The following is a 26,915-nucleotide window of genomic DNA, read 5'->3' on the forward strand; positions in this document are numbered from 1 at the left end:
AGAAATATGTTAGGTCCACATGTGTTTGTGTTATGTGGTGAATGTGAAAATGAACTGCTACCTCCTCTGTCAGCTTTAGCCACTGAACAGAAATAAGCAGAGAAATCAGACCAATCACAAAAGCTGGTCAGTCTGATGTCATGTTGCCTGAGCTCATTACTATTCATGAGCTCGCCCAGTGGCGCTGGGTAAAGGATGCTGATAGCCAGGCTCTCATTGGCTAGCTGTTAGCCAATCAGAGTCAAGTAGCTTAACTCGTTGAATATTAATGAGAACTGGCACAAATTCAACTGAGTCTTCCTGCTGGCTTCATATACCACGCTAGAATGGCTTGAAACAAGGTAACCAAGGCTAGCCTAGAAATCTAGATGCTCCCTAGTGGCAGCAAATTTATTTTGCAGCCAGGGTCAGTCTGGGCACTCTCCGTTGGCTTGCGAGCTGGAAAAAACAAATTTTGGTCAGGCCAATCACATCGTGTATAGAGTTGGTGGGCGGGCTTATGGCTGCTGTTGGGAACAGCTGTCTTCTGGAAGACTTGGAGTTCAGCTTTTCTTTGAGAAAAGAACAAAGAACGGCACAGAAATCATTCTTTAAAAAGGAAGATGTGTTCGGAGTTTTGCTGACCGGATACGGCAAAAGTTTAATCTATCAACTATCTCCGCTACCTTCTTCGTTGCTCTGCCTGGTTGTAGCGCTATCCTATTACGTGCAGAGGGAATTTGAAAGACAACCGTTTATCCCGCCCCTCGGATTGAACCCTGTCAATGGTGAGTTCACAGACCCAACATCTTGATGTGGGTCTGGCTGGTCAGGCTAAACCAAGGCATTTTTCCCACAGAAAGATGTTACAGAGTCCATGGTAGAACTTCAGATATTACCACAAAGTAATGAAATACGTGTGGCAGGGCACTTTTAACAAACTCTGAAGAGACGCAGACGTATTTTGCGGGCAGGTATTGCATTTATCACGGGATTTGTAGTTTTACCACCGCGTACGTACCAACGCCAATATCCCCCTGAAAGAACTACAACACACCGAACCAACCGTCTGAGGGCAGCGTTCTGCTGGTTTTGTTACAGAGCAAAGACTCTAGATCGCAAACCTGTTTCAGGGTTCTACCATCATCCTCAACCTGGAGGTCAGGAACCCTCCAGTTAAATCGGAGGAGCATTGAAATGATTACCAGGATAGTTGTATATTATTTCTCAAATTGTCTTTTTTTACATGAGAAATACTGATAACTTTATCTTGTTTAAAATGCAACAATCTAACAAAGTTATAAGAGAAAATACATCTATGGTAGGACTGTTCACCACTCATGAACTGTGACAAAGTGATCAAAAAAAAGCTAAAAAAAAAAGTCTACCAATGCTTGAGGACCTCTGGTCACATTGCTGCAGGAATGTGCTTGCTCCTAACAACAACAAGGCTCTTACAGAGAAGCCGCTGCCTAGTCAGACTCCGGACGGTCATGTGTTCCTCCACAAAGAAGATTTTATGGAGGTGGTCTGGACTCTGAACTAGGGCTGCACGATATGAGGAAGATATCCAACTGTGATTATTTTGACTGATATTGCCATTGCGATATGATTCCATTGGAGGGAATGATGAGTTTTGTATCATTATTTTCAATTTCATTGTAAAATATTAAAATTACAAAAATGTAAATGATCATAAGTGTGATTTTTGGATCTGTACCAAACAAAGATTTTTTTCTTTAGTCTGTAGGATAGGATCTGTAGGCCGGGACGTCTCTGCAGGACCACAATACTTAACTCAACGGTTTGAACGGTTTGACACACATTTTGCCTTTAACAAATATTGCACCCTCCTTCTGGGATTTAGATATTGCAGTAGTCCATTGCAATTCATTGTGAAGCCATATTGATTGAAGAGTGCAAAGGGCACATAAAGAAACCCAAATAAAAACATATAGTGTCGTAGTCAGATCAAATGTGATATTTGACCGGGTTCATCATGGGGCTGCTCTCGATGTGCGCCACCTTCCGCTTTCATTGTGTTGGAATTTTAAACTCCGGTGGATTTGTGAGGACTACGGTTAACTGCTCCTCAGATCTCTGCAGGGTAAATCCAGACAGCTAGCTAGACTATCTGAGTTTTCTGTTGCACAACTAAAACAACTTTTAAACGTACACATGTTCCACCAAAACAAGTTCCTTCCCGAGGCTATTTTGCAGCGGCACTGTGGCTCTGTCGGACGCTTAGCCCCACCCAAGACGATTGTGATTGGTTTAAAGAAATGCTAATAAACCAGAGCACGTTTTTCTCCCATCCCGGAATGCTGTGTTGCCTAGCCAGACTCTCCTCCGCAGCGCTGTGGAGGAAGGTCTGGCAAAGCGATCCACAATAACCCAGACTGGTCGAATGCATCTTTGGTGAGCAGCTTTTCACCCAACAGCAAGAATGTGAAGAAACACATGAGTGACTCACAAGAGGATGATCTTGCGGTTGATGTCTGGTCTGAAGGGGAAGGGCGAGGGGAAGGCCTGCTGGCTGAGCAGGCTGTCGCTCTGCTCCGGCGGTGTCTCCTCGCCATCCTCATCCAGCTGCTGCTGCCACGTGGGGAGATTCTGGATGTCCACGAATTGGGAGCGAGCACCCAGAGGATCCATCCCACCTCTGGCACTACAGGCTGACGCTGGAACTCCAAGCAGCCGCGCTGCAAGCAGGGGAGAAAGAGAGAAACTTGGATTACAACATTAGATATAGAGTCAAATCAATTGTATTTTTATTTAAATAGGCTTGAATAGTGTTATAGTGTTCACCTCTGCTATAATGGAGGTTCCTCCCAGGATATAGTGACGGAGAAGCACTAATCAATTAAACAAAAACTTCAACTGGATACTGGATTAGGGCTGCGCCTTACTTTCTATCATATTTTCATCATCAATGAATCTGCAGATTCTTTTCTCCATTCATCAAGTAATCATTTTGTCTATAAAGTCTCAAAAAAATGAACCAGTAATATTTCCTAGAGACCAGGCTGACGTGTTTAAATTCTTTGTTTTACCCTTTACCACCAGTCCAATTTTCTGTTGATCGACTAATCAATTAAGCAACTAATAGTTTTAGCGCTATAATTTGAGCTATTAATCTATAAAGTCATTCATGAAGCCAGAGTGCAAAACCTTTTGCTGGTTCAAGTTTCTCAAATATTAGATTTCTTTTTCAGATTAAAAATCGATCTTGAAAATAGTTGTGAGCTTCAGGCCAAACTGAAACTACACCTAGGGCCGGCACTACTGATTATTGTCATTATTATTAATGTATGGATTCTTTTTTAAATCAACTGACTCCAGAAAATTCCAGAACACATCACAAGTTCCCAGAGTCCACAATAACGTCTTCAGATTGCACGTTTTGTCTGACTAACAGTCCGAAATCGAAAGATGTTTAATTTACAATAATATAAAACAGAGAAGGGGCTCACATTGAGAAGCTGGAACCAGTCAATGTATGTTTGATATAGCATGATAAATGGCTTAAATTATTTAAACAATCATAAAACTTGTTGGAAATTAATATTCTGCCACTCAACAGTATGTTTAAATGAGTTTAAAATAGCCTTTTTCAAAGACTTGTCTGCCTTGACAAGAAGAAAACTCCCTGAAAAAAGGGAATACTCGACATTGTTAGCATGACATCTTTCAAATCTGAAGATACCACAGGTCAGCACACAATACTGCCAGTCTTCAAAAACCTTGGCACTGATAGAACTACTTACAGGGCTACTATCAGGGCTATACCGCAGTCACATAAACGATTGATTTCAGGCAGCAAACCTAGTGAGAACCCTGCACGTAATAACATTATCAGCAGATTAGAGAAGGTTGAACTTTCTGCATGCTTCATTAACTACAAGCATAACAGCAGTCTCTTTGTTCAGTAACGTAGTGATGCCCTTATCTAAACTCCAGATACCAAACCTTTAACGGCGTTCATGAATCAGAAATAGTTTTGATTACAATCCATATCTTTAAAGGCCATTTTCTCAGAATGGGTTTTTCTCATACCCTGAGCTAGAAATCTCCACCTCAGTAGCACTTACATATACACCAAACTTTGCAGTTTAATTCCTATCTATATTATAAGGTTTTTACAGAGGGGTTTGGTCATTTATAATTCATAGCCTGATTTTTGTAAGATTTTATTCCTAAAAACATGGTGAAAATGTATTTTCGAAAAATAAATTTGACTCTAATATGTCAACAAAATGAAACAAGAATTTTGAAACTAGCTTTATCCAATGTTCAGATTTCAGTTCTGGAAATGTAGCTAGCTATGCAAGTTAGCACATATTAGATTATGCCTAATTTGCATATTTAAAACATTGAATTTCAGAAAACTTGTAATACAAAAAAATATTGTCCTAATGTAAGTAATCAACCGGGGAAGTTTCATGTGATATATATTAGTTGAAATATTCCCCCTATTCACCTGCAGTGTCTCCCCTTTAATTAACCAAAACACAGCAGCATAATGAGAAAGTAAGGGGACAGTCGTGCTGTCAAAAAATAAAATTTCACCCCCAATAACTGAACTCCTCTGTCTAACATATTTATGACAGTCCTCAATAGATATATTTGCTTAATAAACCGATTAGACTGTATCAGATCTGATTGTATTTTGGCCTCACGACCAAAACATCAGCAGTTACCCACCTCGCCAGTTGTATTTCCTCCAGGCAGTTGTGATGTCCAAAATTCAAAGAAATAATTAATAAATCTTGACACGACAATGTTTAGACTCAGGAGGCATTGTCGTTCCACTGAATCCTCATACTAGCGAGCAAAGTAATCACAAAAGCGGTCATAAATTAAGTTTAAAAGTGCCAGTCAACCAGGTTTACACATTTAGCCACTATGCTAGGTGCTTTTTGCTGCAACGTCAGTTTAGCTTGAGTAAATAACATCCGGTTGTGAATTTCAGAATAAAAGTCCAAGGTTCAAGGTTTTAATTTTTTTCAAATTCTCAACATATCTCTACATTGTTCAATGAAATGCTTGTTTGTCTCATACAGTCCTGTCCTTGGAATATAAATAAAAAAGCGTAAGAATACCATATATACAACAATTTATTCATGTATTTTAAGTAGAGATGGCCCAATATACAATTTTTTGCTTCCCGATACCAATTCCGATACCTGAACTTGCGTATCGGCAGATACCGAGTACCGATCCGATACCAGTGTGTCATATATTTTATTATGTTTTAACAACTGTATACTACTATCCCTGTATGGATGTGATATGATTTCTATCTTTGTTGTCAGTCTGGCTCAGGTTAAACTCTTTGTGAAACATGAACAAACACAAACAACGAATGCCACAGAACTTTCTTTTACTCTTTATTACGTGGTATCGGATCAGTGCATAAACTCCAGTACTTCCCAATACTGATACCAGCGTTTTAGGCAATATCGGAGCCGATACTGATATCGATATCGGAACATCTCTAATTTTAAGTAATTTCAGCTTATATGCACTTTTTTTACAGGTTGGAGAGGGGCCAATACACCTAAGACAACTCTTAAATGACATTAGAAACTGTTATCTGTCTGACCTATCTGTAAAAGATTCTGTAATAATTCCATATTTTGATCATGTGTTAAATAATATAGTATGGCCAAATTAGAACTGGTAAAGGGCTTATTCTGCTTCTTCTAACCCTGCTTTTTGATTAGTATGTTTAATATGCTTTTTTGCCCTATCCTTTCCCCATTGTGATGCTTAAAAATTCATGTCCTTATATCGAAACACATGCTTTTATTCTTTAGGGACCATACAAGTACACATCTGGTTCTGTTATTACTATTTACCTTGACGTATCTGTTCTTCAGTTTCAATCAGCTGACTAATAACCGAAAACACTTCCGCTGTGACTGTTAAGGGCAAGGGTCTTGTGCCATGGTCTTGTGAGAAGTCGCTGGATTTTTCTGTGCGCCAAACATGTCTGACCACTGATAAAATAAACAAAATGGTTATCTACAACAAAATCATAACAAAAGCGTAATTTCGGGATTTGTTTTCCAAGAATGAAAAGCTTTGCCAAGTCTCTCGTCGAGTGTGTTGGGCTTCTTGGCAGCGCAGACAAAAGCAACAGAAAGAAAACGATCGAGCAAAAAGAAAACAGAGATTTTATTCTCTCACGGTGTGAGACTTTACCGAGTCTTATCTTTTCATGCTACTCCACTAACGTTACATTTCAGATGCTGTACTTTTTACTCCACTACATTTATCTGACAGCTTTAGTTACCAGTTACTTTACAAATTAAAATGTTTGCATACAAAACATATCTGGAGCTTATACAATATTTTGTAATACATTAAACTACCCAAAATGTAATACCTTAAGAACATTTTGATTTATACTCACATACTTTTACTTAAGTGACATTTCCAATGCATGCCTTTGACTTGTGATGTTTTTTGTTTGTTTGTTTGTTTTTTAACAGTGTAGTATTTGTACTTGTACCAAGGACTGTTACGAATTCTACGTAATTATTAAGCCATTAAAAAAGGATCTGAATACTTCCAACCTCCAACATGGTTACATGGTGACGACAATAATCTTTCCATTTTATTTTATTTTTTACTGTATCGATGTGTGATCTACTGGTTGGGTCTAAAACAGCAGCGCAGTGAACACAACACAAGTTTAGCTAGCAGCAGCTGCATTTCAGAGGTAAGAGGAGAAACTAACCAAACATTAAAATGTGTTGCGTTTAAGAAAGAAATGTTATCTTGATGTAAAACATATAAAGACATAAATCTACGTTATATCAGATTGTAGGAGCTACGTTTACGCAGGAACTTCACCACGTGTGTTCAGGAACAAGCGGTGTGTCCTGGTTAGGTGCACTCGATTCATTGTACAGCGTTGGCTGGGCGGACAGGGTTTGCCGCGTATGTAGATAGTTCATGGGGCAGAGGCTCTAAACCCCGACCACGTGGGTAGTTTATAATACCAAAACAAACGCTCCTACTATGTAGACTAGCGTGCTTTACCAAGCTAGAAATGGACTAAAAGTAAGCCTTTAGGTTCATTGTCGCTTATTTAAAAGCATAATATACAAATATGTAGCTACAGAAAACCGTATGTATGTATGTATGTATGTATGTATGTATGTATGTATGTATATATGTATATTGAAGTGATACCACCGGAGATGAAATAGCACGAAACACTAATATTCTCATTCTGGACCACCACTTATTGTGGTGTAACGTTATGCATTATGATCAGTGGTGGAAGTAGTACTCAAATATTTCACTGTAAAAGTAACCATAGCACTGGGTAAAAAATACTCTGTTGCAAGTATAAGTCCTGCAATCATAATCGTACTTTAGTAAAAGTACAAAAGTATTGGCATCAAAATATACTAAAAGTATACAGTTTATATATTACTGAATTATAGTTATTTATGCGTTAGTGTGTTCATCTCTCTAATTAGTCATTAGTTGATTTATATTTGGTATAAATAATCTGACTCTGCAAAGTAACTGAAGCTTTAAAATAAATGTAGTGGAGTAAAAAATGCACCATCTGCCTCTAAAATGGAATAGAAGGATAAAGTAGCATGAAATTGAAATGCTTATGTACCTCAAAATTGTATTTAAGTGCAGTACTTCAGTAAGTGTACTTGGTTACATTCCACCACTGGTTATGGTCATACTTTTAACACATTAATAATGGAACATAGCACACTAAGGTCAGTAATACATTTAATCTTTATTACCTCATGTTTATAGCTGTGAGGTGTTTTAATTATTTGTGTCAATCAAGTTCTTTACAAATGTGTTGTAACATTATAATGTAGATGACATGAGATATCAGTTTAGACATGTAATGCTAGATAACATTAGTACATTACTGATTAGAATCATTAATTACCATATACACTTTTTGGCCAAGAAAATGTGGACAGCTGTGTTTCATGGTTTGGTCTGGACCCCTTAGTTCCAGTTAAGGAAAATCTTCATGCTACAGTATACAATTATATTTTAGACAAAAGTTTGATTCCAATTTGTGGCAAACATTTGGGGAAAACCCTTCTCTGTTTATCCTGCTTTTTTCCAGTTTGATGTGGAATAACTTGACTGGCCTGGCCATAGAAAATAAACCTAGTTTTCAAAAAATATTATAGAATGTGTTTGTTTTGTAAGGACACATACAAGGCTGTTGGCATATTATGGAGAAGAAACACTCAATAAAGTAGGATAAAGTCACTAAGAACTAAAATGCCTCAGACACACCATACAGTAGATTCCTGTGGGAGTAATTTATGAATACTACAGTATTGTTTTTTTTTTTCATAGTGTGATCAGACAAAGTCACTCTTATTTTCTTGTGAAACAGGATACAGAATCACCAGAGGCTGCCGGTCATGGGGTTGACCAAGCAGTACCTGCGCTACGCTGCCAGTGCAGTGTTTGGAGTGATTGGAAGCCAAAAAGCCAACATTGCATATGTGACCCTCCGAGGGGGAGAGAGGGGGCGCTACGTCGCTGTGGCTGCATGTGAACACGTGTTCATCTGGGATGCCCGAAAAGGAGAAAAGGTGATATTTTGACGTGGTCATGACAGCAGGTTCAGGTCTCGAGTCTTCTTCAAACTCTCCAGAATTGGAACCCGGTGTCTTGTCTTTCTGTCTAGGTCCTGATCCTGCAGGGCCAGAAACACGAGGTGACCTTCCTCTGCCCCTCGCCCGATGGCGTCCATATCGCCGTGGGTTACGAGGACGGTGCCGTGCGGATCTTCAGCTTGCTGAACGGCGAGAGCAACGTCTCTTTCAATGGCCACAAAACTTCTGTCAGCGTAATGCAATATGACACGCTCGGAGCTCGGCTCGTCACTGGTTCCAAGGTAAGTCAGGCAGGATGAAGGGTTGAGGAGACAGGAGCCTTTGAGATCAAGATGAGAACGTAAATTACATATATTATCAGTCCCTCCAGAAAAACGTGATTATGCAATTGCATAATTCAATGCATAATCAGCCAAAGTCCGCATATTTATGCGGGGGCCGCATTTTTTTCAAATACGGTGCACTTTTGCCTCATAAATTGCCGATTTCCGGGCAAAATATGCGGGGCTTGCATGATTTCATAATCCCCGCATTTTTGTTGCAAAAAAGTCAACATATATCTTAGCAAAAAGTTGAAAAATGTTGCGTTTATTCACACAAGACCAGCCATTTTCCCCTGTTGCCATGGGAGCGTTATGAAGTGACGTAATTATGCAACGTGAACATCATCGAAAAGCAGCGTGTTGGGGGGAAATCACTTTTTTTTTTCTCTTTTTCATCAAACCGCAATTTTTGCAAGTTCCCGCATTTTCATCGCATAAAATTGCATAAATATCCCGCATATTCCATCACATTTTTTTAGAAAACATGCCGCATAATCAAGGATTTTTGCCCACAACAATCACAAAAAAACTCCGCATTTATCTGGAAGGACTGATCTATGCATTTACACCTTAGACACCGGTGTTAAAATCGTGTTTGTGTACAGATTTGATCAAATGAATCTAATTCCAATCGGAGCTTACTATTTGTTAAAGCATGTGTTGAGCGTGTCATTACCCCTTCCTCCCCCTTCAGGACACAGATGTGATCGTGTGGGACATCATCAATGAGTGTGGGCTGTACAGGCTCAGAGGCCATAAAGACGTCATCACACAGGCCTTGTTCCTCAAAGACAAAAACCTCCTGGTCACGAGGTAACCAACCTTTTCCCTGATGCCTTTGACACTATCACAATTATGACAATTGATTAATAATTAAAGACTGAGTAACAAATATAAGTCAGAGTTTTACGAAGCTTCTTATTATTTATCTGATGCCAGACACTCGTTCATTTTGCAGTTCCTCGGACGCTAACATTATTTGATAACATGCAACTTTGAAAAAGGAAAAGAATGTCATGTTATGCATCTAAATAAAAACGACTAGAATCACAGCTTTTTGTCACTTTCAGCAACTGTTGCGAGAAGTTATTCCCATATTGAGCTTCATATTTAAAGCTAACAACTAAGATAAATAAGAGCTTTAGGGCATTTTCCCCAGTAGAGTTTCTGGGCTCTGATTGTTGAAACACAATCCGTGTTTTTTTTCCTCATTCTTTTTTCAATTAGCACATTTCTACTCAGACTTTTATATTAATATTATACACATTTGGGATAATGTAATTCCCTCTATGCTATCACTCAACAAACAGTAGCATTAAATAATGTGGTGGTTGTGAGTTTAAGCTGGGCTACATGACTTCACGCTACCTTTGATGCAGCCATATGAACTTGCATGTGGGTTTAAGTAGTCCTCACTAAACAATTTAATCTTAAATATAATATAAAGTTTAATGTGACATTTGAATTGTGCTTTTTAAGCTTTTAACCTTTAATAACAATAAACAACACCCTCCTACGCTTAACACTGTTCAAAACAAGAAGTGCAGTGTTGCTAACACATTATGTGTGTCTGTGTGCTCTGCTGCTGTACAGCTCCAAGGACAGTTTTGTGAAGTGGTGGGACCTGGACACACAGCACTGCTTCAAGACTATGGTGGGCCATCGCAGTGAGGTGAGGGGCTTCAGTCTCTATACTCATTAACATAAACTATGTCAACTTTTTTGAGGTGCGATATTTAAATACCGCAAAAGTATCAAAACACTCAATCCACAGAGAAATGCACACAGCCCGTATTTAGAAACTGTGCCTTTAAACGGGCAGTCAGGATGTCTGTACGGTTGTAATGTCACAACTATACTATAGAAAGTGCAGCTACAGTGCCGTTACAATCATTTCCCGGCTGCAATGACGGTGCATTGCAGCTGGGGAATGACTGGAAACCTGGAAACGTTGACCAATCAGAGCAGACTGGGCTTTTTCTGGATGGGGGCTTAAGGGACAAGCGCTAAAACTGAGTGTTTCAGACCGAGGGTGAATACAAGTATATTCTACATTAAAGCATGTAAACATGTTCTAGAAGACACCCAAAACACAAGTATGAACATGAGAATGAGCATAAAATGGGACCTTTTAAAGAAAAAGTTAGTCAGTAAAGCTAGTTATGACCCAAGTGGTTATGCAACCAATTTTAGTAGCTGATTTAGTTACAAACTAAGAAGTACTGTAGTTCCTAAGCCTCTATTGTCCACTTTACACCCTGACTGAGGAGAGAACTTACACAAAGCTGGTGCAACCCAGTGCCCAGGTTAACATAACCAGTGTTGTCTCACTTCTCATACTCAATTTGATTTGCATGGCTCTGGCTATTTTCTAAAGCAGAGCTAATGTTGTTTCAGTCTCCTGAGTTTTGTTTAAAATGTTTATTTGATTGTATTACAACTAATGTTGACATTAGGCAAGGGAGACAGGATTGATTCATTTAACTGACTGGAGGCTCATAATTAGATCACGGAGACAGTATTCTCATTGTTGTAAACAAGACCTTGTGCTCAATCTCAAAGAAACGAGAAGAGTTAATTTGCAAAAACAGATACAAGCCAATTTTAAAATGACCTAGGACACTCAGAGAGCACAGACCTCCACCAAGGCATGCCTCATCTCACAATGTTAATGCAGTGTGAATTTTCCCAGTCTGAAACTATTTATTTTTTTCCGATTATTTCAACACCACATGAATGCGGCACAAATGCCCAATCATCCAATGTTAACGAAAGTGAAAAATATTTTGTGGATTTGGACCCGCTCCAAAATTGAATGTGTTCTTCCTTGGCCCATGCTACACCCTTCCACTTAGTTTCATGAAAATTGGGCCAGTAGTTTTTGCGTAATCCTGCTGACCGACAAATAAAATAAAAAACAAACCGAAAACATAACCTCCTTGGCGGAGGTAATAAACCAACACCAGCTTGACTGATATTCCCTGGCTTGCACAAAAAAAAAAAAAACATGATGATGGGAAGATAAATAAAACGAAGAAATGTTTTTGCAAATTGAAATTTTGTATATGGGTGGACAGTCTTTGATCAGAGTGCGGTCCAGATAAAAATAAGCTAAGAGCTTGTAAAGGTCCAGATGTGTTTTTATTTTACATGATATTTCTAACATTATATATGTTCATGCATGTTCACTGTTTGTTTGTGTTAAGTTTGTTATGAGAAAGGGAAGATATTACATTTTGGACGATGGCAAACGTATCTTTAACATTCCTCCACTCTTTCTTGGTCTTTTAAGAGGCTGCATGATATTTTTGTACCTGGATGAATAAGAGGAGTCTTTGTGACGGCGTTTTATTTTTCTGTGTGTGTTAGGTGTGGGGCATGGTGCTGCTGAACCAGGAGAACAGGCTGTTAACAGGCTCAGCAGACAGTGAGCTTCGAGCCTGGGACATCAACTACCTGCAGGAGGTGGGACACAATACATGCCAGTTTTTCTGCTCCCTGTATAACTTATCGATACACACAGAGAAGAACTGGGAAGTTAGCTGAAGTGCTGATACATAGGGCTGCACGATATGAGGAAAATATGTTGGAACGTTGAATATCACGATGATATTACTTGCGATAAATAATAATAATATAATTAATATAATAATTTCAGTATTCTGCTAAAATACAACACATTGCTTGTTGAATTTAAAACAAATAAAAGGAAATCATTTCCAGCATTATTTTATTGAACAATTACTTTAATATTAAAGGCGCCACTAAAAAAAGAATGACCGTTACATTTTAAAGTGAAGTTTTCTACTGATATTTTCTTTCAACTAACTTGGTTTAAAGAGTGTCTATCGCGATATGTTGAAGCCCTTCGCGATGTGTATATTGCACAAGTTGATATTGCGATGCCGATTTAAAAAAACAAACATATATTGTGCAGCCCTAATACATAGCAACCATGGCCGAATAAAGCCTCACCTACGGACACTTAACCAAAAGAGATATATAAAATTGGAACGGATGTTGCCTCAGTTGTTGTAAAAGGTCTGTCTGTCTGCTCAGGAGAAAGCTGAAGGTGAGCCCAAAGTAAAGAAGGGGAAAACTCTGCTGGATGATGACGACGATGAGGACAACGAGGAAGGGGTGGACGAAAGTCTTGAAGAGGTACGAGAGTTAAATTTATTCTTGTGAGAAAATACTGCAACAAAATGATGAAGACTACATGGATATATCATTTTCTTTAACACATGTAATGTCTTACATACATTCATATATTCTCTCTCTCTCTTTTTTCCTCTCTCAGCGGATCCTGAGTTGTAGGAAAGCCGGATCAATCCTGAGAGAGGCCCGAGACCGAGTTGTTTCGCTGGCAGCAGACGCCAAGGCCAGAGTCATCGCCTGTCATGTAAGTGTCGAATCGTCCTCCGGTTTCCTCTGAAAGATCATAAAAAGTCTGGAATACCCGATGTAGAGGATGTCTGGGTTCCTTCTAGAGATGTTCGCACTTGTGTATACACTTGTATGTATGTACAGTACATTCTTGTTCATTCATCTAAGTGTATTTGTCAGTAGTTGTTCTAGCATTCTTATTTTATTTCATCATTTATCTTATTTATTATTTCTAGTATATTTCTTGTATTTTTGGTTTGTGTGTGAGTGTGTATGTCCTTGGTAAATTGCTTCATGCTGCCTGAGTAATTTCCCAATTTGGGATTAATAAAGTCGATCGATTGATCGTACCGATACCAGTATCGGAAAAGCCTCCGATACTGCCTAAAATGCTGGTATTGGTATTGGCCAGTACTGAAATTTATGCACCGATCTGATACAATGTAATTTAGCGCTGAAGAAAATCTTCTTTAAAGTAGTTTATTTATGTTCTTTTACCGTTACGACAATAAAGTTCTACGGCGTTCATTGTTTGAGTTTGTTCACGTTTCACAAAGAGTGTAACCTGAGCCAGGCCGACAACAAAGATAGAAATCATATCACATCCTTACAGGGAACGTAATATACCGCTGTTAAAAAATAATAAAATAACATTTGTTTTTCAACACACTGGTATCGAATCGGTACTCTGTATTGGCCGATACGCAAGTTCAGGTATGGGAATCAGTATCGGGAAGCAACAAAATGGTATCGGGCCATTTCTAGTTCCTTCAGGAATCATCTGGGAAAAATCTGGGAATTTTACGAAGATGTTTTGCCCAAACCAAACTTAATATTTGTAGTTTATGAAAGTGCCTCTCGTTAGAAATGAAAATGTTATCATAGCCACAATAAAGAACCGATAAAGCACACTTATTTTCTGCTCTCTTTTTAGAACCATCTTACTATGTCATGTTGGAGCTCAGATGCCAGCCTTTCTTTTGTCTGAACGAGACTCGAGTTGACATCTGAAGCTTATCGTTGTCCATAGTTTGGGGGTTTTTCCCGGCACTGTTGGCCGTCATCAGTGGCTGTTTGGCTGGTTAAGCACATTGATTCATTTCTTGTCTGTCCTGTTCAATTAGTGATTTTGCTTATTAATTGCGGTTTCTAGATCTTCTTTGCCCACAAGCATGAGAGCACAGTGCAAAATCAAAGAAAGGCTTTGCAGACCCAGCTGCACATTTTTGTTAATCAATTTGTTTCCTGACCACATGATGAAACTGTTTGAAATGATTCACAATGGCGTGAAATTAGTTTGTTGCTAAGTTTGTTTTGTTTATCTTTCCTTCGTGTTTTTCGGATTAGAAAGGGACACTGTATACTTACAAGTTATTTCCTCCCATGAAGGCTCAGGCAGAATGAACATGCATGTTGGCGTTCAGCTGGCTGTCAGATGTAGTTTGTAGTGTGTTCAGTTAACATGAGTCAAAATAAGGCAGCAGTTGGTTACTGTCCGTGTAAAGTTGCCATGTGTCAGGACCCTGAAGCTGGAATCACAGAGGGATTTTTACATTGTTGTTTAGTAGTATTTTATGCAATGAATGTGCTTTGTTTTCATCAAAATCTGTAACATTCAAATATATCTATATTGATATTCTGTAGGAAATGAATGCTATACTTATCTCTTTTCATCATTCATCAGGGCAATGATGCAGTCCTGGAGCTCTTTACTGTGCTGTCAGAGGAGGAAGTGCAGAAGAAAATGACAAAGAAGATGAAGAAAGCCAAAAAGAAGGCAGCAAAGTAAAGACAGTTATTTCTGTTTAGTTCATTTGAAAGGTTGACATGTTACTTCTTATCCTAGTATTAGAAGTATTTTTATCTTTGCACCCACTCATACTGATATTGCTACACTGTAGTGTGCAGTAGTTACTCAGTTGCATGCTGAAGCTGGAGCTTGTCGTGTGGCTGCCCCCTTGCTGTAGATCTCAGGAAGATGCATGCGAGGAGGCAGCAGAGCCGGTGGTGGAGAGGACGCTGAAGGACGAGATCCTCCGACTGACCAACATCAAGGCCTCCTCCAAGATCAGGTCAGTGTGGAGCTTGTCTCGCATTGCCAGACCTTCCTCCACAGCGCCGCGATGGAGGGTCTGGCTAGTCCACACAGCATTCCGGGATGGGAGAAAAACGTGCTCTGGTTAATTGGCATTTCTTTAAACCAATCACAATCGCCTTGGACGATACAATATCCTCGGGAAGGAACTTGTTTTGGTGGAACGTGTGTACGTTCAAAAGTTGTTTGAAGTCGTGCAACAGAAAACTCAGATTGGACGGATAGTCTAGCTAGCTGTCTGGATTTCCCCTGCAGATATCTGAGGAGCAGTTAACCATAGTCCTCAGAAATCCACCGGAGGTTAGAATAACAACACAAAGAAAGCGGAAGGTGCCGGACATCCGGCTGAAATAAGAGCCATCCGGGGGAATTTCCGGCGGCACCTGAACAATCGCGGAAAGGAAACGTCGTTGATATACTGTAGACTAGTATGGAGCCAAACACGACGGCAGCTTAGAGTCTAGAGAGGTGAGCTCGCGCCCGAGTGGTGTATTTAATTCCCCCTCTCTCACACATGTCTCCCGCATCCCCTCTCAGGTGGGTGGACTGCCTGTCGTGTGCAGGTGGTGAGCTGAAGGTGGCGCTGCTGCTGCAGAACAACACCATCGAGACCTACAGCCTGAGGACTTCAGACAAGACCCCCACCGCCAACAAGACGGCTCGCCTCACGCTCGGCGGCCACCGCACCGACGTCCGCACGCTGGCCTTCAGCTCGGACAACCTGGCCGTCCTCTCCGCCTCCGGGGACACCGTCAAAGTTTGGAACAGGTGAAAAGTCTCACAGCTCTTATATAAATGCGACAAAACCGATAAAACGCTGGCAGGTGGTCTCACAAGATCTCTCGTTACAGGTCAACTCTGCAGGTGATTCGCACCATGGCCTGTGAGTACGCCCTCTGCTCCCTCTTCGTGCCTGGAGACAGACAGATCATCCTGGGAACTAAGGTATCTTTGTATGCATTTGCTGCTGTTTGAGAGGGAGTTTTGCATTCCCTTCTGACCTTTTCAATTAAGAACTTCTATGGGACAGGAGGACAGGGTTGCTAGCTGTTAAGAAACATCTTTTCTAGTTCATATTTTGTGCTGTTTTTCCTGTCAGAGCGGGAAGCTGCAGATCTTTGAGTTGGCCTCAGGAAGCCTACTGGAGACTGTGGATGCCCATAATGGAGCTCTGTGGTCCCTGTGCCTGGCCCCAGACCAGGTAAACCTGACTTCCTGCAGTCACACCTGTCTTACCCCTTTTTCTGAATATCTCGTACCACGTCAAACCTTTACACTCGTCAGAAAAATAGCTGGCTTTTCTGTGCTTTCTTATTGTGTTGTGCGTGTCACTCCTGCAGAGGGGGATTGTCACAGGAAGTGCAGATAAGACTGTGAAGTTCTGGGAGTTTGAGCTGATAAAGGACGAAGGGACTGTCCAGAAGTAAGTGATCACCTTGTTCAAATTATCTGTACAGTTCATTTGGGACTAGGCCTGCACGATTAATCGTTGTAAAATCGGCATTTTTTCGGCCTTTTATTTTGATAGGACAGCTGAAGACATGAAAGGAAAGCAGTTAAAGAGTGTGCTAAGAAATCATTCTGTTTTTGGGATTTCCTTGCACCTCAACAGAGATCTTAAGATATTGTCTCATGGGACAAAACGTGTTTTTTTTTATTCTAAGGAATGTTTAGTACAGCTTTAATAAATAAGTAGTTAGTCTAAAGTCACATCAAAATACTTATGTATTGTTATAGATTATTTCTACTATATTTGGCTTTTCACTCACACCATGTAGTATATGCAACAGTAGTAAGCATATTCTCTGTACTAAATATAAACTGGTCTCTACCATTGATGTTAAATCTTATATTGAATGTGTGCCACAATTTTCAATCGTGAATTGCTTAATAAAGCCCATAAATGCTCAGTAAAAAGGCTTAAGGACATGACTCCTATTTCACATTTTGTGTGTGTATATGTGATATAGGAGGCTGACAGTGAAACACACACGCACTCTGAAATTGGAGGAAGACATTTTGTGTGTGAAGTTTTCTCCTGACCACAGACTGCTGGCCGTCTCTCTGTTAGACTGCACTGTCAAGGTCTTCTACACAGACACACTTAAGGTACACACCACGTGAAATAAGTACGGCGTATTGTGTGTAATTGCTTCATTATTAGTGTCATAGTGTCTGTTATTATAACTGAACGTTTCTCCCTCTCGCTGCTTCAGTTCTTCTTGTCGCTGTATGGACACAAGCTGCCTGTACTTTGTCTGGACATCTCACACGTGAGTACTCTCAAGCTGCAAATGTCTTAACTATCAGCTGCGTTTAGGCCTCCGTGATTAAGGGCCCTATTTTAACGATCTGAAACGCAAGTATGAAACGTGAAACGCAAGTAGCTTTGTGGGCGGATCTCGGGCGCTGTTGCTATTATACCGGCGGGATAAATGACTCCTGCGCCCGACGCAAATCTAAAATGGGTTGGTCTGAAGTAGCTAGGTGTGGTTTGGGCGTAACGTGAAAATAACCAATCAGAGCGTCATCTTACATTCCCTTTAAGAGCAGGCGCGATTGTTCCATTCATCTATTATGACGGCGGATTTGCCTGGCGCACGCCAGCGGGAGCTGTCCGGGATGCGGCAAAGTAATAAATGCCCGTTTTGACCGGGTGGCGATGTTGCTGCGGCCTCTCGGGAGCATCTCCACAGTCTGGAGAGGATTGCTGCAGCCATGGAGCGTGGGCCTCCAAACGCACCACCTGCTCCTGTTGTGCCCCTTCCTCCTCCCCCACTCCATCTCCGTACAGCCGCTCCATCAGGAGCACATCGCGCATTACTCCCGGACCAGATCCCGCCATGGTTCAACACCACGTCTCCTTATGTCCTCTAATATTTCCTCATTTATGTCATCAACACATCCATGATTCATGGAAATGTGTAAAACACAACAAGCCACAAAGAATGCTGGGACTTTTTGAGGACTGTACTGTAAAGTGCTTCCTGACCTATCCAAACACGTGAAGCGCATTTTCAGTAATATTTTTCTTTGTAATTATGTATGGTTTGCAAAAATGGGAACTGCTGCGTCTGTGTAGATGAGAGAAGCAAGGTGTATGCACGTTGTGCACACGCTACATTATGGCCAAGCACGCGCCCCTAAAATAGCATCTGAATAACACACCACTGACTTTAGAGTTTCTGAGTCTATTGGACCTGCATCTGGCCGTGGAGTACCTACGGCCTGAGCGGAGTAGCTTAAACTGGCAGGACTGGCTAGAACGCTTGTCGCCTCCGTCGGTAACTTCTGCAACTAATTCTGTTGGTCTGCATACAAGCGGCGCTCGAACATCGTTCCAATTTAGTCATCACTGGGACTGAATAAGAATAATAAGAACCGTAACATTTTTACTGGCCTCCATGCTGCTTTCTAATGTTTACTGTTACACTAACCCTGTTTTTCGGCTTGGTCGCGGCTGTCGTTGCATCAGTTTGTTTGGCATCGACTTGGGGGTCATCTTGACCCTCAGTTCTGCCTCCCAGGACTCTGACTGACCTCGTGTTTCTGTTAACTAGGATAACACACTTATCGCCACCGGCTCCGCCGACAGAAACGTCAAGATCTGGGGTTTGGATTTCGGCGACTGTCACCGCTCCATGTTTGCTCACGACGACAGGTAACGCCCAACAACACGGACCCAAACCAAATGTTTGTCATGTGTTCATTGGAACGAAAACTACTTTTTTAATTTTTTTTTTTTTTTTAATTAAATATGTGGTGATGAAATCATTTTCTAGGCTGTTGAGTGTCCAGCTGTGACTTCATCTGTTGCGGTCAGGGACTCTGATCCGTGTCCTGTTAACTCTGACTGCCCTGTGACTTCACACCAGCTGCTCCTTCATCTCACCGCTCATCTGTTTTCTCACGGATCATCTCACTTTTTGTCCTTTTTTTTTCCCCCTCCTGTTCTCTTCTCCTTATTTTTTAAATGTTTTATTTATTTTCAGCCTGTGTTCACTTAGTTTTCTGTCTGTTCTTTGATCTTTTTTTGTTGTCTCTCTTTTTGTCTTTCTCTCTTATACTACCTTTCTTCTGAGTTCCTGCTGAGGTGCCTGCTTCCTTTCTTTCTTTTTGCCTTCCCTCCTTTCTAGCTCTGGATTTACTTATTTTCTACTTTACCCATTTGCTTGGCTGACTTTCTCTTCCCCTCACTCTGTTTCTTCTCCACAGCGTCATGTTCCTCCAGTTTGTCCCCAAGACTCATCTGTTCTTCACAGCGGGGAAGGACAAGAAGATCAAACAGTGGGACGCCGACAAGTTTGAGCACATCCAGACACTAGAGGTGACGCTCGGCTCCATACCCTTGATATTTGGGATCCCGGTGGCTTAGCTCGAGCTGGCAGGCTTCCTTCACATCTGAAATGCTGAAATCAAATACTGACAACACCTCATTGGTCAGCTGTAAAACAGATCTGTCAAAGAGAGAGTCAAAAACTAGATTATGGGCATTTGCATATATTATTCCGGTTGTTAGTAGATGGATTCTGCGCGATCATTTGCATTGATAGGCAGTTAACAGCAGTGGTGGAATGTAACTTAGTACATTTACTCAACTACTGTATTTAAGTATGATTTTGAGGTAGTTGTTCTTTACTTGAGTATTTCCATTGTATGCTAATTTATACTTCTACATGTTGAAAGCCAATATTGTACTTTTTTCTTCACTACCTTCATTTGGATCGCTTTAGTTGACTTAACAGATTTAGATTACTAATACAAAATAAAAATCAACTACTTCATTATTATAATATTATGATTATTATAGATTAAGCTATCCAGCAGTATATAAAGTCAATAAAATTAGCTCCACCTCAGTCTTGCATTGCCAGGCCTGTTTGCAGAGCCGACAATTGTCTTGGAGCCGCTAAGTGGTGATGATGGTGGCTCTGAAAAGTAGTCTGGAGAAGGAACTTGTTTTGGTGGAACATTTCCACCCCGCAAAAGAAAGCAACACACAAAATATTAAATGAAGTTGTGGCCGGGTTAGCTCAGTTGGTAGAGCAGGCGCACATACATAGAGGTTTACTCCTCGTCGCGGGTTCGGCTCCGACCTGCGGCCCTTTGCTGCATGTCGTTCCCCCTCTCTCCCCCCTTTCATGTCTTCAGCTGTCCTGTAAAAAATAAAGGCCTAAAAATGGCCCAAAAAATTTATCTTAAAAAAAAAAAGTTAACTGTTGTCACAACACAGTAATGTGAGCTATTTAAGTTAGCTGGATATATGGTTAACTGTAAGTTGCTCTTACCAGCGTATCGCAGTGTGTGACATTTGGCTTTTCTCTCGGCCTTACAGGGCCATCATCGGGAGGTTTGGTGTCTGACCATCAGCCCCAGCGGTGACCACATTGTGTCGTCGTCCCACGACAAATCCCTGCGACTGTGGGAGAGGACCAGGGAGCCCATCATCCTGGATGAGGAACGGGAGATGGTGAGGCGGAGGGCGGCGTGGACACAGACAGATTTGACACATAAACAGCTTCTTCTTCTAAATGACCCTCTTTTCATATTTACAGGAACGGGAAGCAGAGTTTGAGGAGAGCATGGCCAAAGGAGATGTCCCTGTGGTGAGCACTCAGTTTTCGACTTCCTGGCATCATCAACAGACATTACCTATACTTGAATATTAGCTTCACACTGGCCTGTACAGTAATATGAGCAGCAATCTAGCAGTTATTACCTACCATAACCAAGGCTGCGTCAGTCAAAACTTAATAAACTTAATTTCAAACCGTAAGGAGAATTTATGAAGAACATCTGTTCACAAAAAACAACCCCTGCACCTTGCATTTTAGGTCCGTGTCCTGTCATTGGTTCAGAGTGAATTCTCAGTCCTAAAATACCACAGTTCACTTGGAAGATGTTTGGCACTTGTAGGGGCTCGTAAACATCTCAAATAACAGTTTTTGAATAGCTGAATTGAAGAACACTATCATTAATTATATCACCACCCTTCAATTGCCCTGCCAGTTTAAATGAAAAGAAAACCCTGTTCTGTTTTTGTGTCAGATGGATGTAAGAGATTCGTTGCCTTGTTTTATCTTCAGGTACCCGGAGAGACGGAAGGAGAGGCAGCACCAGCCAGCAAGAAGACCGTTGAGACTGTCAAAGCTGTGAGTTGACTTCCCCTCGCGTTGGATTTCATTTGGAAGCACCAATTGGCTGCAGTTATTTAGATAGTTTGTTAGTTTGTTTGATGTCATTAACGTTAAAATACTTTTGTGTTGGCTAAAGCTAGTTGCATTCATCTTTTGATTCTGCGTCGCAAACCCCGCCTATAGGGTGCTCGGGGGAAAAACAGAATTTAGTTTAAATTCAGTTGGACCCAAGTCTTCATAAACGACTAAAAGTATGAATAAGCAAGTTTTTGTTCTTTTTATGATGTTCTTGCTGTCGTGTGATTTCTTTCTGCAGGCAGAGCGAATCATGGAGGCTCTGGAACTTTACAAAGAGGAAAACAGGAAGATGGAAGTGTATAAATACGCTTGTCAGACAGCAGGCAACGAGGTACTGACATGATGCAGTAATCCTGTGTTTTATTCCCTCGGTTGTTGCCCCTTCTTAGCAGAATGGGCCATAAAACATCCCGTTGTTGTGTTGTTTTTGGATGCAATGGAAAACGTTCTTTTAGTTTCATTTTTATGATGTCGGCATTATGATTGGTCAAATAAAGTTTGACAAACGGCTGATTGTCGTTTTTCAGGTTCCTCCGCCGAAACCCAACCCTATCCTCGTGGCTTTTGGAAATGTTTCAGTAAGTAGACCAGTTGTGAAGGAAAAAATGTCTAGCCAACTTCGCCTCCAGTAACTGAACATTATCAATAATAAACCTTAATGTGTTGTATTTAGGTTGTTTTCAGCTGTAGGTAACTAAGTCTGTCTTTCAGCCGTCCCGCTATGTTTTAGACGTCGTGAAGAAGGTCCGATCGAGGTAAGCCGTAAGCTCAGGGTGACGAGACCAAACAAACACGATGTTTCACTCTGACTTTACCCATAAAGCTGGTCTTTCATCTGCAGTGCTGCGTGCATATAAAGCCAAGTTTTTGTGCTCCCCAGTGAGCTGGAGGTTTCTCTGCTGGTGTTACCATTCCCTTACATCCCCGAGCTGCTGACGCTGTTCAACGGTTACATCAAGCAGGGCCTGGAGGTGGAGCTGGTCTGCCGCTGCCTTTTCTTCCTTCTCAAGTAAGTGCTCTACCTGTGCGTGTGCAAAAAAGTTCAGAGTCAAGGGTTCAGAGATCTGGCAGCTTGTCAGACAAAACAAACAGGATGAGCTGAGCATATCTTCTAATAAATTTGTGGCCGGCTTGGCTCAGTGGGTAGAGAGGGCGCACATATATTGAGAGGTTTATGCCTCGATGCAGAGGTCCAGGGTTCAAATCCGACCTGTGACGATTTCCTGCATGTCTTCCCTCCTCTCTCTCCCCTTTCTCACCAAGCTGTCCTGTTAAATTAAAGGCGGAAAAGCCCCCAAAAATAAATAAATACTTGAAAGTTTACTATGTATCTATTTTCCATGCACTTTGAAATACCACTCATTCAAATATCGTGCCGTCTAAAAGCTAGTTGCACACACAGCCAACAGTGTGTGTGGAATGGGTTTGTCACAGAACAAAACAATTGTATTTTCAAAACGTACTTCATTTTTGAAAAAAAAGAAAATAAAATCTCACAGTTTGGATTGTTTTTGCAAATTGAAACAAAACAAATTTGTAAAATTTAAATTCTTTTAATGGATAAATTAAATCATTTTGGTGAAGGTGTAAGTTTTAAATGGCTTTTTTTTTATTTATTTATTTTTACATTAAAGCTATAGTGTGTAGTTTCTGTCGCCCCCATGAGGAATTCTAAGTAATGACAAGAAAACTGTCGCAGTGTCCACATTACCCCCAATTTCCACTGGTAGCAATTCAACACAGGGCAGATAGTCCAGGACAGGAAGTCAAGCACAGAAGCAAAATAAAACATCCAGTTAATTTTCAAAATAAAATACACCACGCTCACGGCGGGTCGTATTTCCCTGCACTACACCTTGAAAATACAGCAGACGTTCTGCATTCGGTGGAAATCCCCAGTTAGAGTGCGGATTGGGCCGCATTTTTCTGTCCGAGCCCGGCCCGCGTCCGACAGGCATTAAGATATTTATGTCCGATATTTTTTTTTTCATACTAATGACACATGTACGTTTGTTTGTGTGGAAAGCCCGCTTATATTAACCAACTGTAGGAAGGCATTCGGAAATGGCAACAGATGAGCGCATCAGCGTACACGGGGCAACAAGCGCACCTACATAATAAGCTTTTTTAAATTTTAAAATGTTCAATGTCTTCTCGCACTGATGTAACCGAGCCCGACCCGAACATCATTTCTAAATATCTGTCTGAATCTGGCCCGGGCCCGTCGGTTCAGGTATCCATCCTTTAGTCCACATGATACAAGCCTTCCGGAATTATCTTCTCTCGAGTTTCAGCAGTGAAAAGTCGCCGGACGCCACAATCTTCTGAACATAGCCATACTAGAGAAATCCAGAGAGAGTTGTGTGGAGCTGATCGTCTAATTCGTCTAATTAGCTTTGTAGCAACTCATTTGGCAAGGGCTTGAATGTAACGGACGTTCATTAATATCAAAAAGTTACGCACTAAAGCTTAACTAATTATAATAAGAAGAAGACTTTGTTGACAGCCATAAAAAAGGGTAATTAGACAGAAATATTGTGGTAGGGCAGATCTAATTGTAAATGTAGATCTGCACACGCTGCTGTCGATTGTTCTGGTGATACAGTATCGGGCTGACACTGTTGTCTCTTTCCTTTTTAAGGATCCATTTTGGTCAGATCTCCAGTAACCAGATGCTGCTGTCTGTCATAGACGAGCTACGGACCAATACTGTCTCAAAAGTGCGCGAGATCAGAGTAAGTAACATCCAGAGAAGAGAATTCTGTCACAGAGAGAAGCTGTTTGTCCTTAGGACCGATGTAGAGATTCTTTTCCTCATCACACCTTTCCTTTTCCATTTCCTCACCAACTCTTCTTTCTTTGCATCTCAGGACGTGATGGGCTTTAATAGCGCGGCGCTCCAGTTCCTCCAGCGGGAAATCGAGAGCAAAGAGGACGTGATGTTCTTTGCCGACGCCACAGGCCAACTGGCGGAGAAGAAGAAGAAGAGGAGGAAGAGGGAGCGAGCCATCCTGACCATCGCTTGAATCATAATGGACATTTTTGACCGTTTGTGTACAAACATCCACTCCCAGCTGTATTGCATGGGCTTACACTGTTGGTTTTTCTACGTTATGAAATCCTGATAGGAAGTTAACAATGTTATTCAGTGGCACGCTTCATTTCCCAAATAAACTGTCTTGACTTTTTCTCACAGTAATTGAGGTTTTATAAGGGGCTTTCAAAACAAATAAATCCTCCACTGCAGAGAGAAATGTAGTGTGTCTACACAGCCGTTCCCTCTGCAGCTTTAGGTCTCTATAAAATATATCCATATATAGATACATTTCATGTTCAGGGCAGCACTAGTACTCCCTCCATGATCACCACACACAGACGACAGGTATGATTTAAGCTAGTTACTGTCCTACAGGCCTACAGGGAGCGATTCAGGCCCCGAGCCGAGCCAAACCAGGCGAAAGATGGTTTGGACATGGCTGGGGTTTCGAAACCTGTCAGACTACCTGAGGTCCAGACCACCTGGGTGTTACCACGCTGTCCCAAATAGCAAGTCACTAAGAAAAAAAAACAACCTCCCTCGATCCCTGTTGGCCTCGCTGCAGTCGTCTGCTGAAATCGGGGAGATGTAGCTTGACTTTACAGCCCTTGTAACTTAGGCGGAATTTATAGTCCCAAGGCCGGGTAGATGTGGTAAACATATTTCATAGCGAGGGAGAAATGTGAACAGCGTGTGTTTTCGAGGTGCCCAGGCCTCTAATCCTGTGACCTTTACAAAAGTTTCACACCCACATCTGACACTTAATTTTCCACAAGTGTGTTTATTTCCTGACCGTGGGGCGCTGTGGAATGAAATGAACCCTTTAAAACACCTCTTGCTCACTGTTCATGTTTTAATCTCATGGAGGACAAAAAACAAATTAACTCTGTATTTACAGGGTTGTTAAAAAAAAAAAGGGGGCCAGCAGCTCTTTACGGGGCTGGATTTGGTCTCTAGGCTGTAAATCTCACACCTACCAAAATTAAAATTCTTCAGGAAAATCCCAGAAACACTCACACAGCACTTACATCGCATTAGCAGCCAGCAGCAGTTTAGATTAGTCATCACAAACTGCGATTTAAAGGGGAACAATGCAATGTTGAAGTGAAGGCCTTGAATCTACGAGTGTCTACCAATGTAAATAATTGTAACATTTCTTTGAACTTAAAGGGAGGTTACAGCACAAGCTCTAGTTCAGTATTTTCAAATGGCTAATGCCAAATCTGAATATAAAAAAAAAAAACCCACAGCAATATTTTCTGGGTGTGTCGTGCTTTTTAACAGAACCTCATGCAGCATTTCTCTCACTTCACTCATCTGTCCAGACAACTTTTTCACAGTATCCAGTGTAAATAACAACTTAGTCATTGCATATCTTGACTTTGAACATTTTCAGCCTCTTGCTCTCTTAACTTCTGGCCACAAAGTTAGTATAGAGCAAGAGTCTGTGTCAGGCTTCAGGTGTGAGAGAGAGCTTGTGCAGTAAAACAACATAAATTAACTTAAAGCCTTATAAATAGCATCTTCATTTATTACAAACTACTTTAAACTTAAACTAGAGACCATCTTGCGATGGGATCACACCAGCCACAACACCAAATCGGGCCAGGGGCGTAAACTTCTTACCCCCCTGCTTCCAGCGCCCTGGCTCGGACCCCACCTTAACTTTGAACTCTGCCTTTATTTTATTCTCAACTACACACTCGTAAAATTCCGTGACTGCATCTTGCACAGTTATGACGATATCGGGGTGACAAAATCTGTCTGCAGACAGACAAACACCTGTACTCCAAACCTCTTCTGTGGTAGTTCCCGCTGCAGTAGGTGAAAGGTGAAAACAATACTGTGTCACACAAAGTGGTAAATATCCCAAAGACAGGTTATTCCAAGGGTTTTGGTATCAAGTAGTTGTTTTCATAAACTTCAGTTTTGCATGTAAATGAGGCCTATATGATCTTCTTATGTCTGTCAGCTGTGTGGTGGACCCAGGGTGCTGACCTGCCCTTCCCTGCTGCAGGCGGAATGAATAGGCACAGGAATCTTTCATGTCATGGACATGGATCAAGAATTTACTTGTTGGTTGTTTATGTGTAGCTTTTTCCTTCCTTTGCCTTGTTATTTAGGTTACACGTAGGTTATTTTAAAAAGCCTTAAATTCCCTTAAATTATGATGCCTTATATTATATATATAATATATTAAGTGCTGAATTTTTTAGCCTATTTTCCAAGTACGCTGTTGTTCAGATGAGAAAT

At 41.0% G+C, this 26,915-nt stretch overlaps 2 protein-coding genes and 1 long non-coding RNA gene across 4 annotated transcripts in view; 1 reads left to right on the forward strand and 2 right to left on the reverse strand.

Annotated features, from left to right (window-relative positions):
* The window catches only part of gdap2 (ganglioside induced differentiation associated protein 2), a 39,015-nt gene extending 32,925 nt beyond the window's left edge, over positions 1–6,090 (reverse strand). Inside the window, exons 1-2 of one of the 2 annotated variants that reach the window (XM_028592011.1) lie at positions 5,841–6,090; positions 2,453–2,681 (exon numbers count right to left, since the gene is read on the reverse strand). In XM_028592011.1, the coding sequence (XP_028447812.1) occupies positions 2,453–2,634 (182 nt within the window). In that variant the 5' untranslated portion in view covers positions 2,635–2,681; positions 5,841–6,090. Of the gene's footprint in view, positions 1–2,452; positions 2,682–4,683; positions 4,908–5,840 lie in introns of those variants that run through there. The other variant, XM_028592010.1, reaches the window with a different exon arrangement.
* Positions 6,091–6,620: 530 nt separating this feature from the next.
* On the forward strand, positions 6,621–24,824 carry wdr3 (WD repeat domain 3). Its single transcript, XM_028591814.1, has 27 exons — positions 6,621–6,706; positions 8,381–8,582; positions 8,678–8,887; positions 9,624–9,742; positions 10,523–10,601; positions 12,299–12,394; positions 12,989–13,090; positions 13,230–13,331; positions 15,000–15,100; positions 15,283–15,387; positions 15,948–16,178; positions 16,262–16,355; positions 16,510–16,611; positions 16,751–16,833; positions 17,381–17,519; positions 17,627–17,683; positions 18,971–19,071; positions 19,626–19,737; positions 20,746–20,880; positions 20,966–21,016; positions 21,497–21,562; positions 21,864–21,956; positions 22,153–22,203; positions 22,337–22,380; positions 22,506–22,634; positions 24,267–24,360; positions 24,496–24,824. The coding sequence occupies exons 2-27, from the start codon at positions 8,409–8,411 to the stop codon at positions 24,649–24,651; spliced, it is 2,826 nt and encodes a 941-aa protein (XP_028447615.1). The 5' UTR covers positions 6,621–6,706; positions 8,381–8,408; the 3' UTR covers positions 24,652–24,824.
* LOC114564460 (uncharacterized) lies at positions 13,158–15,094 on the reverse strand. Its single transcript, XR_003693748.1, has 2 exons — positions 14,684–15,094; positions 13,158–13,360 (listed from the first exon to the last, which is right to left on the reverse strand). It is a non-coding gene; the product is annotated as an uncharacterized LOC114564460 (long non-coding RNA).
* Positions 24,825–26,915: the final 2,091 nt, after the last annotated feature.

Source organism: Perca flavescens, chromosome 11 (genome assembly GCF_004354835.1).
Source record: "Perca flavescens isolate YP-PL-M2 chromosome 11, PFLA_1.0, whole genome shotgun sequence".
In the NCBI taxonomy this organism is placed as follows: Eukaryota; Metazoa; Chordata; class Actinopteri; order Perciformes; family Percidae; genus Perca; species Perca flavescens.

What these genes read in the sequence shown, in the direction of transcription:
- wdr3 (XM_028591814.1), top strand. Translation starts at nt 8,409, where the DNA reads ATGGGGTTGACCAAGCAGTACCTGCGCTACGCTGCCAGTGCAGTGTTT. An exon ending in TGGATGAGGAACGGGAGATG is followed by an intron (nt 20,881 to 20,965) that starts GTGAGGCGGAGG and finishes TCATATTTACAG; the next exon opens with GAACGGGAAGCAGAGTTTGA. An exon ending in CCGTTGAGACTGTCAAAGCT is followed by an intron (nt 21,563 to 21,863) that starts GTGAGTTGACTT and finishes TTCTTTCTGCAG; the next exon opens with GCAGAGCGAATCATGGAGGC.